This window comes from Motacilla alba, chromosome 8 (genome assembly GCF_015832195.1).
Source record: "Motacilla alba alba isolate MOTALB_02 chromosome 8, Motacilla_alba_V1.0_pri, whole genome shotgun sequence".
Classification (NCBI taxonomy): Eukaryota; Metazoa; Chordata; class Aves; order Passeriformes; family Motacillidae; genus Motacilla; species Motacilla alba.
Window position 1 is genome coordinate 3,364,859 of NC_052023.1, and position 14,245 is coordinate 3,379,103.

A 14,245-nucleotide genomic window follows, 5' to 3' on the forward strand; every position below is an offset into this window, starting at 1 on the left:
TGGATAGCACATTACTTTCCCCACATATCTAGAGTACAACAACACAACAAAAAATAATCTGCACAAATATTCAACTTGTTCCAACGTTTTTTGGTCATTTTGGGAAGTGGCTCCTCCATCACAAAGCTGGACACCCTCTATCTCAATAATGTCAGCCTGACATTATTCCCTACATTTCCAAGTCCTCCTTCACAGGTCTAATCTCTCTTTTGTTAGAATTCATCTTAAATTCCAGTACACAATAGCTCATTTTGCAGTGACTGAGTTGCCTATGATTGGAAATGGCCCTGAAGCAGAACTCTGGGTCTAAACACACATGACCTTTGAGAAATTAGGGTGTGGATTCCACCCAGTTTAACAGCTCAGCCCTATTCTTATCTGCAATGTAATCCCTCACAAGACTCCAGAAACACACTAGGATTGCAGATGTGCATCTCTGGTAAGAACTCCCCATCCCTAACACAGTAGCCTGTAACTCAACCAGAGAGGAGTTGAGATTTTATTAAGATAGCTGTACCCAAAGTACCATATAAAGGAAAGGTTACCAGAGGTCCTGCCTGGGGGAGGGAGAGCAGTGAGTCACACTCAGCACGAGCAGAAGCGCTGAGCCTCTGAAAAGCACTGCTAAGAGTCTGTCACAGCTCTTCCTCTCCACCACAGCACTTCTGAGAGAAGACAACTGAGTATTCAAGTGGCAAAACCAGCTCTCATTGTTGCAGCCTGGGGGGGCAAAGCTGAGAAGTTCTAGGTTTAAAATTTTTAACTAACATTTAAATTAAATGTTAATTTAATTGTTGAAGTTAACATTTAAAATTTAAATTTTCAAGTAACATTTTTTATATAACTTTTTTTTTAATGCAGAATAGTCGGCTGCCTGGATCATTCAGGACAAGTCAATGGTCATTCACCAGCCCAAAGCAGAGACAATAAAACACAACTACATTAAATATGGAGCACTACAGGCAACAGCTTTCCAAGAACAATAGGAATCAAAAATTTGGAACTCATCCTTTGCAACTGATGAGTGGATGTGGTTCAGTGAGACACAGAGCAATTTCAAAGCCAGAAGGTAAAGAATTCTAGACGTTTGAGCCTCCACCTCAGAGGTGATAAACACTTATTGTTTATTATAGGTCCACTGGAAAAAAATTGTCAATAAGGCAGTTCAAGCCAGCAGAATAAAGGTGAAAGACGTAGGATTTCATACTTAGAAACACACATCAAGAACTGCTTTTCAAATACATCAAACTCTGATCTCACACACACTTAACTTTGTGCACAGTGACCTCACTGAAGGCAAAAAGACTTTACATAATTTCTAAATGTCAAATACATAGAAAATGTTCTAGAGAGACCCTTCAAAATTTAAAGAACCAAGGTCTTTGCTATAAAAGTGCCTTCAGAAGTGCATTTATTTTGGTAGAATCCCCATCACCAAAACAAATTTTAAAAAAATAAATCCTTTTATCAGGGCCAAGTTCTGTATGATTCACAGTGACTAACACTGTGTCTTGCCCTGTGAATAGACTCCTTTGTGCTCAAAGGCAGAAAGAGTGGTAAGAGGTAATAATCTCATACATGATAAATTCACACTTCCCCTGTATTATGAGCATATGCAGGACAAATTACTTGACTTCACCAGCCTACAAGAAAATTCTCAGAAAACAGGTGTAGATGGGGTAAAGCACAGAAAGGAAAAAAAAAACAAGGTTTGATTCCAGCAAAATGTTTCTTGTCCTTATTTTCCTGTCTTTTTCTTCCTTCTTTGTTACCCTACAAGAAAATCCACTAGAGCCCAAAGAATGGGCTTGATTTTGGGGAGCACATTAAATACAGCAATGAAGGATTCACAAGGAGCTATCTGATTCAAAATAGAAGACTCTGAACCAAAGTGTGAGGGAAGACTTTACCCAGGGAGTCTTCCCAACATTCCTTTCTCCCTTACAACATTCATCAATACAATCAAAAGATTCCGAGTAATCACACTGCCCTTGCTAAGGAAGTTAACTTGCCAGTCTAAATTCAGGCATCTCAACTTTTGAGCAGAATTCTCTCGGAAAAAAAAGAAGAGTTGCAGAGGCTCTCTGCTTCACCTGCAGGAAATTGCAGCCAAGGACACAAAGCCAAAGCCAGGCAGGACCGTGGAGCTCCCAGGATCACTGTACCTCCCTCTTCAGAGCCTCCCCCACCTCATGCCCTGAGCAAAGGGTGCTAATTCTAAAAGTCTTGAGTACTTTCACAAGATGCAGCCCCTGGAATATCACCTGGGAGCAAGGGATTTATCCTCTTGAAGGTAGAGTTGGGTCAGATGACAGGACTGTTTAGATTGCAAGATCTGTGGGGTGGGAGTTGTTCTTCTGTTACATAATTCAGAGTTAGATAGCAAAATCTGACTGAAAGTCCAAAGGAAGAAGATTTAAGATGCCATTTATCAATTATCACCCGGCAAGCCCTTGCACAACTCCTCTTTTTGCATTTTTTAAGTCAATCATAGCACTACCCTCTTGTATAATGCAAGGAATATATAATGTATAATGCCCTAACAATAGCTGTCAATCAGGAAAACTAACAAGGGAGAAATAGAGCACTCAAATAAAAAGAACAGTATCTGATGGGAAGGCATCTTCACTTCCAGAGAGACTAAAACTATCCTGTGGCCAGTTTTCATCTGAGACTCCATTTTGCACAGATTCTACTCCACAAACTGCAATGCAAATAACTTGAGCTGCGCTGAACTGGGCATGATCTTAAATAAATAATACTGGCCCTCACTTCTCACAAGGATCTGCAAACACCTTTCACCTGTGTTGGTCACTTTAATCCAGATTTTTAAGGGGTTTTCACAGAAGGTTTTGTTCAACTACTCAGCAAGGATTCCAGGGTACTTTTGTGGAGCAGCACAGCTGCCATATTTTACAGTGAAGTGACCATTTTAAATTAGATTTTACCAGAGCCCTCCCACATGGCAAAGAAGTGTCTATTTCCAATTCTCAAAAAAACAATAAATTTGTCAACAAAATAGATTTCAAAGAATTATTGGAAGTGTATTTCACAGGAACTCCAGCAATCATATTTATGCTCCAAAATGACATTTTGCAGCAACACACTGTATCTGTGAATTCCACTGCTCCCAGGAACAACTGTGCTCAGGAATGCACAATGGAGGCAGGAGATAGGTTCAAGATGTTTTGGAGCTGGCTGAATTACAGACAGATGTACATAACAGCAGGTCCAGTCAGAATGAATTAAAGCAGAAATGTACATAAGAAGATAGACAAAATCACATTGTTATAATTAACATACCTTGCAGTGACACCTGTGGCTTTCCAAGATAAGAAATCCGGAAGATCAAAGAAGTAGCCAATCTCCTCCCATGATTTTGGCAAGTTCTAATAAAAATATGTTTGGAAAGGCAGATATTAGAGGTCAGGCATGGTCATGCCCTTATTTTAATGCCATTAAAATCCTGATATTTAGGTTAAAATGACAATTTTTTCAAACTCATTGCTCTGATCATCCAGTCAGCTCTTCTCTCTGATTTACTGCCTGGAGAGCTGAGCCTCTCCCCCAGCACGGACTGATCACAGACAAAGTTCCCCATGCAGAGTTCATGAAGGCACAAGTTTCAGATCAATAACCTGGGGTGTTTCTGTTCCCCATCAGCTGCTTGATGTCAGAGCAGTTTCAAAGTCAACAACTTTATCAGAAAACATTTGCCTGAAAAATGTTCTGTTTTCTAAAATAAGCCATTTAAGATTTAAAAATGCTTAAAATTTAGTATTTGTTAATTATAAGCATAGGAAGAAAACAAAGAGCTCTGTGAGCGTACAAACAAAGCCTGTAGATCTGAAAAGCCACGTGATATTCCCAAACTCCTAGAAAACTCTTCTACCAAGATAGATCATTTACAATGAGTTTTCACCACTGTTTTCTGAAGAGAAATGATGGTCCAGAAAAGGCTGGTCACACCACCTGGGTCAGGCTCTATTCCCTGTCTCCATCTCCAAAACTCAGTCTGATTTCAGCTGATGTTAGTACTGCAGAGTCTCAAAACTCTTTTCTACAAACACAATCTCCACACCACCCACTGGTATCAGACCATGAAGAATGGGAAGAAGGTTTTCCCAGCAGTAATGTTGTATGCCAGTGTGACAGACAGAGAGCATCACTGTCCTGCAAAGCAATCCAAATTGTCCCCTCTGACCCCAGTACAGTAAAGTAGAGAATTTCAAAACTAAACAAAGCCCACAAGAGTCACAAATTAAAGATTGCTTGATAAACCTCCACCACCTTCTCAAATAACTGAAAAGTGCAATGTTTTCTCACTTAAGATCAGCTCCTGCTCTAGAAACACAGTCCTTGCTGGGGTCTTTCTGGAACAGAAATTAATTCCATGCAGCGACAAGAACGTACAGGCTGAACTAAAGGAGAAGATGATTCCATTTTAGAGAAATAATATTTGGCTCTTGAAATTCTTCCCTGTGAGGATGGTGATGCCCTGGCACAGGTTGCCCAGAGAAGCTGTGGCTGCCCCATCCCTGGCAGTATCTAAGGCCAGGTTGGAGAGGGCTTGGAGCAACCTGGGATAGTGGAAGGTGTCCCTGCCATGACAGGGGGTTGGAATGAGATGAACTTTAAGGTCCCTTCCAACCCAAATCATCCTGTGATTCTATGATTCTATAACATAATTTAGACATTCTGGGATCTCAAACCAAAATCTTACAAGTCCAGAAAGTTGCTGAAATGGAATTGATGAATTCAAGAAACTAAGGTGCAACTGGATAAGTACAAAAAAAGCAAAATTTTGCTTTCTGGGTCATGCCAAGAATCTGTCTTAAAATGTTTTGAGTTTAGACTTTGAAAAGGTTCTAAAACTTACTGGGTTTCTATTGAATTCAAAAAAAAGAAATGCTCTGATTACAACTTTTTAACATAAAATACACAACCTCTGGATGTCTGCTCCTGACCACTCAGGTTTAGCTCACCTCCCAGACATATGTGGTTGCTACTCACATCAAATTTAACTTCCTATATGAATGCCAAGGTGCTCCACAGTTGAGCCCAAAGACCATTCAGCCTCATTATTTTGATAATAAAAGCCATTATGTGTTGTTAACACACCTGAGAGGCTTCAAGAAGCAAAAGGAGTAGTCTGGTTGTTACTTTAATCAGAAAATAAACTGGATTAAGAATAACTGTCCTCTTCAAATAAATCTGTTTGATCAAATACTCCTTGGATCCTTATTCTATTACTTCAAGAATTCCCAAAAGCCACATGTTAGTGACATTCAAAATACTTTGTTTCATGAACATCCAAATGATTCATTTTTTGCCATCTTGATGCTGTGTCATCACTAATTAGTACAGACACAAAAAAAAATCATAGCACGCCCTGATGCTTTTTCCAAACAAATTTAAAGTCTCCATGTTTTCAACACTCACTGAAGTTAATTCAAATTTATTTTCACCCAGTCAGGAGTCTGTGACCACATTAAAAGGATTGTGGAAATGATCCAGGAACGTTCCCAATGCTGTATTCACATCCTGCAACTCACCCTCCAAACTTACTTGCAAAGGAACTCACAATCTTTCTGCTTTCCAGAGGTACTTATGGGGTGCCCCTTTCTTCATCTCTCTCTGACTGCTTTGGGTTGCTTTAACAGCTACACCTCCACAGAATAACATTTTGACATGGTTATAGGTAACCCCAAATACTTGGGGTCAAAGAGTTTAAGAATTATGTAGTGCAAGGTATTTTAATCTTCCTAAGGGAAAATGAGGGATTTCTTAATTGGACTGAAAATACATACATCTTTATCTAAATTACAGAAAACAAATGCACACTGTGTGAAAGGAAGAAAGGGAATTATGCACACACTCACAGAGATCTAAAAACTCATGTCCCAAGCCCTGCTCCAACTCAAAGCAAGGATTTACAACTTGGATCTCCCACACTTCACACTGGATGCCAAGCCATGTGATAGAGCTATTCCAGACACCCAAGATAGGCCACGAGCAGAAATTCCATCTTTGCCAGAGTCATGGCTGCAAACTGATCAATTCTGACACAACTTGCACTCCAACTGGTAAAAGATTAACTGGCTGAATTATCAGAGTCAGGAACAAGGGCAGGGGGAGAGGAGGGGCTTGGAAACTAAACTCTTGGAGTAAGGCTGCTGCTGAAGGGGGAGAAAACTACCTCCACCACCCAGACACTGGTGCAGGCATCCTTAAATCCCTGAGGCATCCTGGACATGGCACCACAGGCAGGCAAGCACCAGAGCCCAAGCCAGAAAGGGCTGCAGGGGGACACAGCAGGCACGTGGAATCAGAGCTGGGGAAGTTGGAACAAGGCAAGGAGGACAGTGTGTGCCTGCTGGGAGCCTTGTCCCACTGCAGAGGAGAGGAGACACAGAGGGGACAGCCCAAGCAGGACATGCTCTGAGGTGCAGGTGCTTCAAATCTCCCAGCTGTGAGTGCTGTTTCTAAATGGGCACTTCTGCCTGATCAGCAACTGCAGCTAAAAACCAGATTCAGTCTGAAGTACAACTTATGCATGCGTGTCTGCACTGTGTATGGATTGTGATAACACAGAGTGTTGAAACATTTATAAACAATTCTAAACAAGAGTTTAGTTCCAAACTCAACAGCCTGGAGTCATTCTCATTTAACACAGAATTTATTATTCATTTTAATGGAAAAATGTTCAGTCACATTCAACAAGACAAAAAGCCAGCTGCAAGGGCAGCAAGCAGTGAAGAAGATATGCACCAGCAAAGGAGCTGCTGCCAAGCTAATGCCACTACATGCACTATCCTTCCCCCCACTGCCAGGGAAAGAGAGGTTTTAATTGTTTCTGCAAATGATCCCACTGCTAGCTGCAAGTCACGGGCGTGCAGAAGGAAGAAGGGGGATGGATCAAACAGCAGCTCTAACTGAGGATGTGAACTATAACATACAGGAAGATCACTGACTGCCAGAAAAAAAAACTACTTACTGACCATTGATTTTAGTAATTAATGGCAGAGGAATAATATGCTAAACAGTCACTCCATGGTTTGGGATTTTTTTCCTAAAGGGAGGCTCTTCTTCACTCTCTTCATGAAACGAAGAGCAGAGTTAGAATATAGAAGACTGCACTTCATTTGGAGGCAGTTACCAAGCAAATACCTGCCCCCAGTCCAACATCCCCCACCCACTTAAAATAAACAATGAAGTTCAGCATCTCTGATTTAACGGGACTAGTATTTTTTAGAAATAGCTGGTATGTAATGTCATTAGTATGAGGAAAACATAACATGCATCCTTTCGTTTTGGCACAAGCTACAATAACATTTTCAGCCAGAAATTAGTAAACAACATTTTTTCCTTCTGCTATCTCTAGGAAAAAAAAATACTAACAAGCTAATTCTGTAGCTGGGCAACCCTTCCCTGCAGTTCTTGCATTGCTGTGTTTGTGCTCTGTTCTCACTGCTCTAACACTGGTTTGCCACAGCATCACTCTATGTACAGCTGTGTTGTACTGACAAACTCCTGCAGCAAAATAACTCCCAAGTGAAGGAGTTATGTACTCACATTTTCAGGTCACTTACAGGCATCTACCTTCCAGAACTACCTACACGCTCAGGCAGAGAACATCCAATTTTTTTAGCCAAAGCCACCATAATTACAGAACCCCCTTAATAAACTGCACAAAAACATAACAGCAACTCAAGAAGTAAAAAAAAAAAAAAAAACAAAACCCTATTGCAATAACATTTTGTAAGAAAATTGTAAAGAACAAAATCTAAGGAAATAACAGCAAAAGGAGTGACTTTAATTGGCTATTTTAAAAGAACCAGTAACCAGGAATTACTTTCCTTTTTAGTGAAGGTTATATTCAAATTTACCTTAGTGGCTTCACGAAGACTTTGTCAGAACCATCTTTCAGCTAGTTGCTAAATATTTAAAGGATTCTTTGTTTCACTTTCATTTACAGTTGATGTTCTTAACTCATGTGGCCACATTCAGAAGTCAAATGTGGCTGCATCCACAGAAGCAAGCTTTATAAAAAACTGTATTTGTTTGGTTTTGCATTTATCACTGAATTCTATCACCACACACGACCCACACAGGCAGAAAAATACAACACTGCTCCTAAGTGAACCACAGATATGCACAATTTAACCAGAGTGCCCCACAGGCCTCACAGGAGCTGCATTCAGCTGATCATTTACTGCCAACAGCTATGCCCAGCACACAAACTCCACTTGCAGGGATGGCTTTGCCATAGGAACACCTATATGCAATCACAAGCATCAAGACCAACCAATTAATTTCATGGATGATAACTAAGAGGTGCCAGAGGATAAACCAATTCAATCTGAACTGAACTGAATCAAACTGAACTGAAGGTAAGCAAATACAAATCAAAGAGAAGATCTCAAAAAGTCTACTATGGCCTTAAAAATTCAGGTTTTTAATTCAAACTCAAAATGGAATGGAGATGAAGAGCTGGAAGAAGAGACTACACCCTGAAGCCTCCAGTCACATCTCTATGCTGTGTAAGGAGATGAAATGTTAAAGGAAAAACATTATACAGAAAAAGAAAGTCAAAAAGAAGCAGACGAGAGTAACTTGTGACTTGAAAGAAAACCTGCAGCACCCCTCCACAAATAAATACAAGGGGAGAGGAAGAAGAAAGCCACAAGAGATAAGGACCAGTATCTACTGCCTGTACAGTGGTGTCAGCTCATTCCTCTCACTGAGTGAGGTCATCTGCAGCTTCAATTCCAGGAACAAGGTGATGGAAATGGAAAAGCACAGTTAGGTCATTATTGAATCCCAGACTGGTTTGGGTTGGAAGGGATCTAAAAGCTCATCCAGTTCCACCCGCTGCCATGGGCAGGGATACCTTCCACTATCCCACACTGCTCCAAGCCCCTCCTGGCCTTGGACATTTTTAGAGATGGGGCAGCCACAGCTTCTCTGGGCAACCTGTGCCACAACCTCAACACCCTCACAGGGAAGAATTTCTTTCCATCTAACCCTGCCCTCTGCCAGTGTGAAACCATTCCCCCTTGTCCTGTCACTCCAGACCTTTGTCCAAAGTCCTGCTCCAACTGCTTGTAAATCACCTTTGTACTTTCCCCCTTCTCCTTCCTCTTCATTACTTCCAACCAATACACAGTAAATTTGCAAAGTCATATTCTTTAGAAATACTTTTAATTGCTTAGATTAAAATTCTTTAAGCCACAGAAATTCCACTTCTTTCTTTGAGAGACACCCTAATCACTCACAGCTTACCAGCACTGCTGGTCAGACCCATGTCAGACCCTTCCTCACAGAGATCAGGTTTGCAAACACTGTTGTTAGGAGAACACAGGGCAAAGCATGAGACAAGAGCTTCTCCTAAAGTGGCCTTCCAGACCCAGGTCAGCACCATGGAAAGGGAGAGGGAGGATTTGGTAACAATGTACACACAATCAACTTCTCAGTGTAACAACAGACCAACCATCATTTAATATCTTAGTTACTTTAAATAACTTCCTTCCAAAAATGCACCTAGTAATTTCCTAAATTTATCTTTTATTTATATTATCTTTATTATTTAACTTATATTTATTATTTCACTGCAGACATAAAGCAGTACTTTTCCCCACTGCCCTCTCTCCCATATGAATGCAAGCAGCTGTGGAATGTGCACAGCTCCAATCCCAGGCAAAGATGTACAGAGGGAAAACAGCAAAAACATTTAATAGCAAAGACATTAAATTCCTGGGTTCAAAATAAGCTCAAAATAAGGTCCAAAGAATTCAAAGCAAAAGTCAACACTGATTCTTCATATATTCGGTTGTACAGGATGACCTGGAGCATGACCGTGCAACGTGTCTGGCTGTGGATTTCGTTCTGCTTTGTTTTCTTTGCAAACATCCTTGTGTTGAATGTGCTGCAGCCATGTCAAGCCTTCTGGTCAAGAACTGTCCAGAAACTTGATGCCAAGCAAAGGAACAAAGGCTCAAAGTAGCTTCTGGATACACCTTGGTTTAGCCAGTTTTGATTACGGTCAGACACAGGAGAATGTGCCCAATCCACTGTTTTTGCCTTAACTTCCTGGGATGCTGTCAGGTATATGACAACATTAGGGAGGAATATTAGGGAGAAAGGAATAAGGAAAGAAAGGGAAGAAAAACCCATCTCACTGCAGTCAATAGTCAGGAAAGCCAGGATCACAGCCAGGCACAGTGCAGGGAACACTGTAAAACTTTCCCAGGCAGTAACCAGGTCAAACCAGGTACAGTGCACTCGTTTTCTGAACTCCAGTTAGGATAATTAAGTAGAAGCATAATGGGAATTTCAATTTCAACATTGCAAAGCCCTAAGATGGTTGAAAAGGATCGAATAAAATGAAAATGTGTCTTTCTACCTGCTAATCTTGCAATTCTCCCATGGGATTTGAAAACAAATCTTCCTTTTTACCAGCTTGTGCATTATCACTAGCTTAAGAGATAATCCTGTAGTCAGAATATAAAGTATATTTTCCCTGTGGTGTATAAACTAGACCAAAATCTCACTCTGCCATTGGGAAACACACTAAACACAGAAAATAAAGATGATACAACTCAAAAACCAAGAAGAACACATTAAATACCATTCTATAAGTATTGTTCCTGACCATATCTGTAATATCTGTGTCACAGTTTATAATATATAAAATATAGATAACAAAGAATCTGAAGAGACTTCAATAATTTACATTTGTAGCCCAGTTCAAGACAGCCCACTGAGAAACATCGGATATGCAAACTGCTGCTGTAGGTTTCATCTGAACAACCTGACATTCAAAGTTATTGCAAGATTTGCCTTCCTTGGCAAAAAGTGAGGACACCTGCATTACATGAGGCTGAGTTTGAGCAGTCAGAGGCCAACATGACCCTTTGCTGACAGCCCTGATGTCAGGTAAGCCATGGATGCATTGTTGTGCCTGGCACTGAAAATAAACCCTCCCTCTGCATCTAACTCCTTTCCCCCTCCTACTTTGCAAGGAGTACAGAAGCAGTAAAATCACTCAATCCCTCAGCCCTCCAGAGCTGAGAGGTTTAGCCAAATCTCAGCAGATTACAGCCCACTACAGGATAACTGCTCCTGCTCCTGAGCAGCTGAGGTGCTGCTGTGGGTGCTGAGGTGCCTGAGCTAAGCAGGACAAGCTTAAACAGTTTAATGGTGAGTCATGGCCAGAGCACTCAGGAGATGTGAGTGGGCAGCTCAGCAGGCAGACACTGAGGTGAAAAACCCTCTCTTAAGGACAATAATCTCCTTAGCTGGTGTGTCAGGAGCTGAAAAGGGACATGTGAACAAGCCCTGCTCTGTACCACCCTTCTGCCAGGAAATCCCTGCTGCTGGCTGGCACCTGGGGTCAGGAGAATCCCGTGTCCCACCCACTGGCTCATGGAGGGAACAAGCCCTGCAATGTTCTCCCCTTTACACCACAGCAATCATGCACAGGGCTTTGAGGTCACAGCAGGCTCACACCTCCACGTGACCACATTTGGATACCCCATAATTCTGGATTTCCTGAGCAGTCAGGTGCTGATATCCCAGACCTTGCAATATAAAAATGCTTTAAATGCAAAGCATTTATTTAATGTTTTTACAGCTTACATATTATTATTTATAAAATGACTGATGTATGATACTCATAGCTTGAGAAGAGAAGAACTAGTAGACGGATATTCATATTTCATTATCAACATTCATTACCCTCTATTATTATTAATCTGTCAGTACCTGCTTCTGCCAGTTAATTCCTTTGACTTTCCCCAGTCTGCACCTTGCTACAATCTAATGTCTCATGTCTGTAAGGATAGGAGAATTTTGCTGCTTGAAACTGGCTACATTTGGGCTTTGTTAAAATGACAGCGAGCATCATTGAGGCCAAATGTAAAAAGCCAGGCTGAAGGAGGTTATAACAATTTCAAGTGGCAAGTGTCTCTCCTTTTATCTGACAGTTGTTATTAAGAGGCCATACTTCATTGTAACACACCAAATTTAAACACAGGAGACAGAGGTAGAGCTCCACATTACACACATGGCACACTCCCTCTACACATGGTTTATTCCTACTGATGGGACAGGACTGAACTGAAGTTGGAAGTGGAAAGTTCCTCTACCAGCAGCCAAGGCCATCATACCCTGCACTGCTGGATGCCTCAAAGGCACTCCTCTAGCACTCCAGGCTCCAGCTGGAGTAGGAAACACATCTCCATAACTAAATCCTAGGATACTTCATTTATTAACTGTACCTCTATTTGTACGTACATCTAATCTTAGATAAGGAAGGCATATGGGATGTTTCTCTCAGGGAACACTCCACCTCAGTAAAATCAAACGTATTTCTACAAAATTGAGAGGAAGAAAGAACCTTAAAAGGTTTAAATCACAACTTTAGCCTGACCTTACTCTGCACACACCTTGGTGTTCAACACTAAGACTGAAGGCTTTTGTTTTAGAAATCTCATTCTCAGGAATTAACAAGGGCACTAATCACCAGTAAAAATGCACCAGAGTATTAAATGTACTCACTTCCTTTATCCAGAGCAATTTAGGAGGCTGCATTTCCACAGACATGGCTCCCCCTACGTAGTTCAGAACCCTGTGCTGGGTGGAATTGATGTGCTTCACTTGGCTCGCTGCACGATGGTCCATCCACATGATCACATTCCTATGGTTCTGTCCTTGGGGGGAAACAGGAAAAGAGTTCTTGTAGCTCTGCTTTAACCCCAGCTCAGCACTGGAAGTTAATAGGCTCTAAACTGCTTCACACTTTCACTTCTACACTGAAAACTCAAATTCTGTTTGTGTTAATAATTCACAGTGGATATCTAAATATAAAATTTTAGCCCTCTGACCCAGCTTTAGCACATGTTGAGCACTGAGAATGCTGACTGAAACCAATCAGGCTGTGAGCATCCAAGAACTGTGAAACACCATGTTCTCCTGTATTTCATTCAAAGAATCCAAACTTCCTGACAAAGTTCACATATTTAGTTAAAAATAAAAGGAACATTCTGGTGACCAAAAACGAAAAATGTGACAAAATCTGAACAATTATGTTGTGAATTGAAACTAACTCAATCAGCTACAGGGATTTTCTCTTTTCTCTTCTATGGTTATGAGAAGAACCACCCTAATTCCTTTCCGAAATACTGTTTCAAGGGGGACAATTTGCTGAAATGCTTTTATTTTGGATGTGCAAGGAAAAAGCATTTGGCAAGTCTGCAGCATACACAAATGAGAACAAGAAGCAAAGAACATTTTATCCAAATTAACCTCCAGAGGACCTGCCAGAGAGAGGGAACAGTAATCCAGGTGACACTGCAGATTCCTCTCTGGCTAAGTACACTGCACACTCCACAGCACAGCCACTCAAGCATCATCTTGAAAACACAGTGCAAAACAAGGCAGAAGTGAGAGGCACATCAATATTTCTAAAATGGATTGAAATACAGCTCAGAACTGTGAAACTGCCTGAAACACCACCACTGCAAAGCTCTTCACAGCATTACAGTATTGAGTGAATTCTTGTCTTCTTGTTTAGCACCACCACTGTGTAAACTCAAAGTTCTCAGAAAATGAGAACTGAATTTGACTCATTAGACCCAAAATAGCCTCAGACATCATTAGGCATTGAACAGATTAGAGACGCTCAAACTGAAAAATAAATAATCTGATCTAAATTTAGAAAAGGACATTTTGGGGGCAAAGCTGGGTTTTGAGAAGGATAGAAGGAGATGACAAACATCTGAGAACAGAAAGGGAACATACACAGAATTATGATTATGTCTCTGTAACTACTGATACAGTACACGCCTAATGTTAAGTGAGATTCACTGGGTAAAAGAAGTGCAGCACAGACTTTTTGGGAGTCTTCTGAATCATCCACCCAAAAACTAATAAACTCCTCCCAGATTTTTAGAAAAGGGTCACAGACTGTTTCTGAAGTTTAGCTCTGTCCTAGACAAAGACAGAACACCAGTGTAATAAAATACACAATCTGAACTTCTTGCCCGCAGCTCCATGACAGAGCAAGCAGTTAGACTACACTAACACTAACATTTTTAACATTCCTTTAGCCAGTGTGGATGGGCATTTATACACACTATAAAAGCCATGATCAGAACAGTCTGAAGGAGAAGAAAACATGCCAAAAGGAAAAATGAGTGTAGATTTCCCTAAGAAGCAATTTCTCAGAGGCAAGATGAATGAA

The 14,245-nt window shown here is 40.9% G+C and overlaps 1 protein-coding gene across 8 annotated transcripts in view; it reads right to left on the reverse strand.

The window, feature by feature from the left end:
* Positions 1–14,245, reverse strand: part of FGGY (FGGY carbohydrate kinase domain containing) — a 133,050-nt gene that overhangs the window by 101,132 nt on the left and 17,673 nt on the right. For 6 of the 8 annotated variants that reach the window (XM_038143845.1, XM_038143844.1, XM_038143843.1 and 3 more), the window contains 2 exons: positions 12,562–12,713; positions 3,304–3,389 (listed from right to left, as the gene is read on the reverse strand). In XM_038143845.1, the coding sequence (XP_037999773.1) occupies positions 3,304–3,389; positions 12,562–12,713 (238 nt within the window). The remainder of the gene's footprint in view (positions 1–3,303; positions 3,390–12,561; positions 12,714–14,245) is intronic. The other 2 variants (XM_038143847.1, XM_038143846.1) reach the window with 2 other exon arrangements.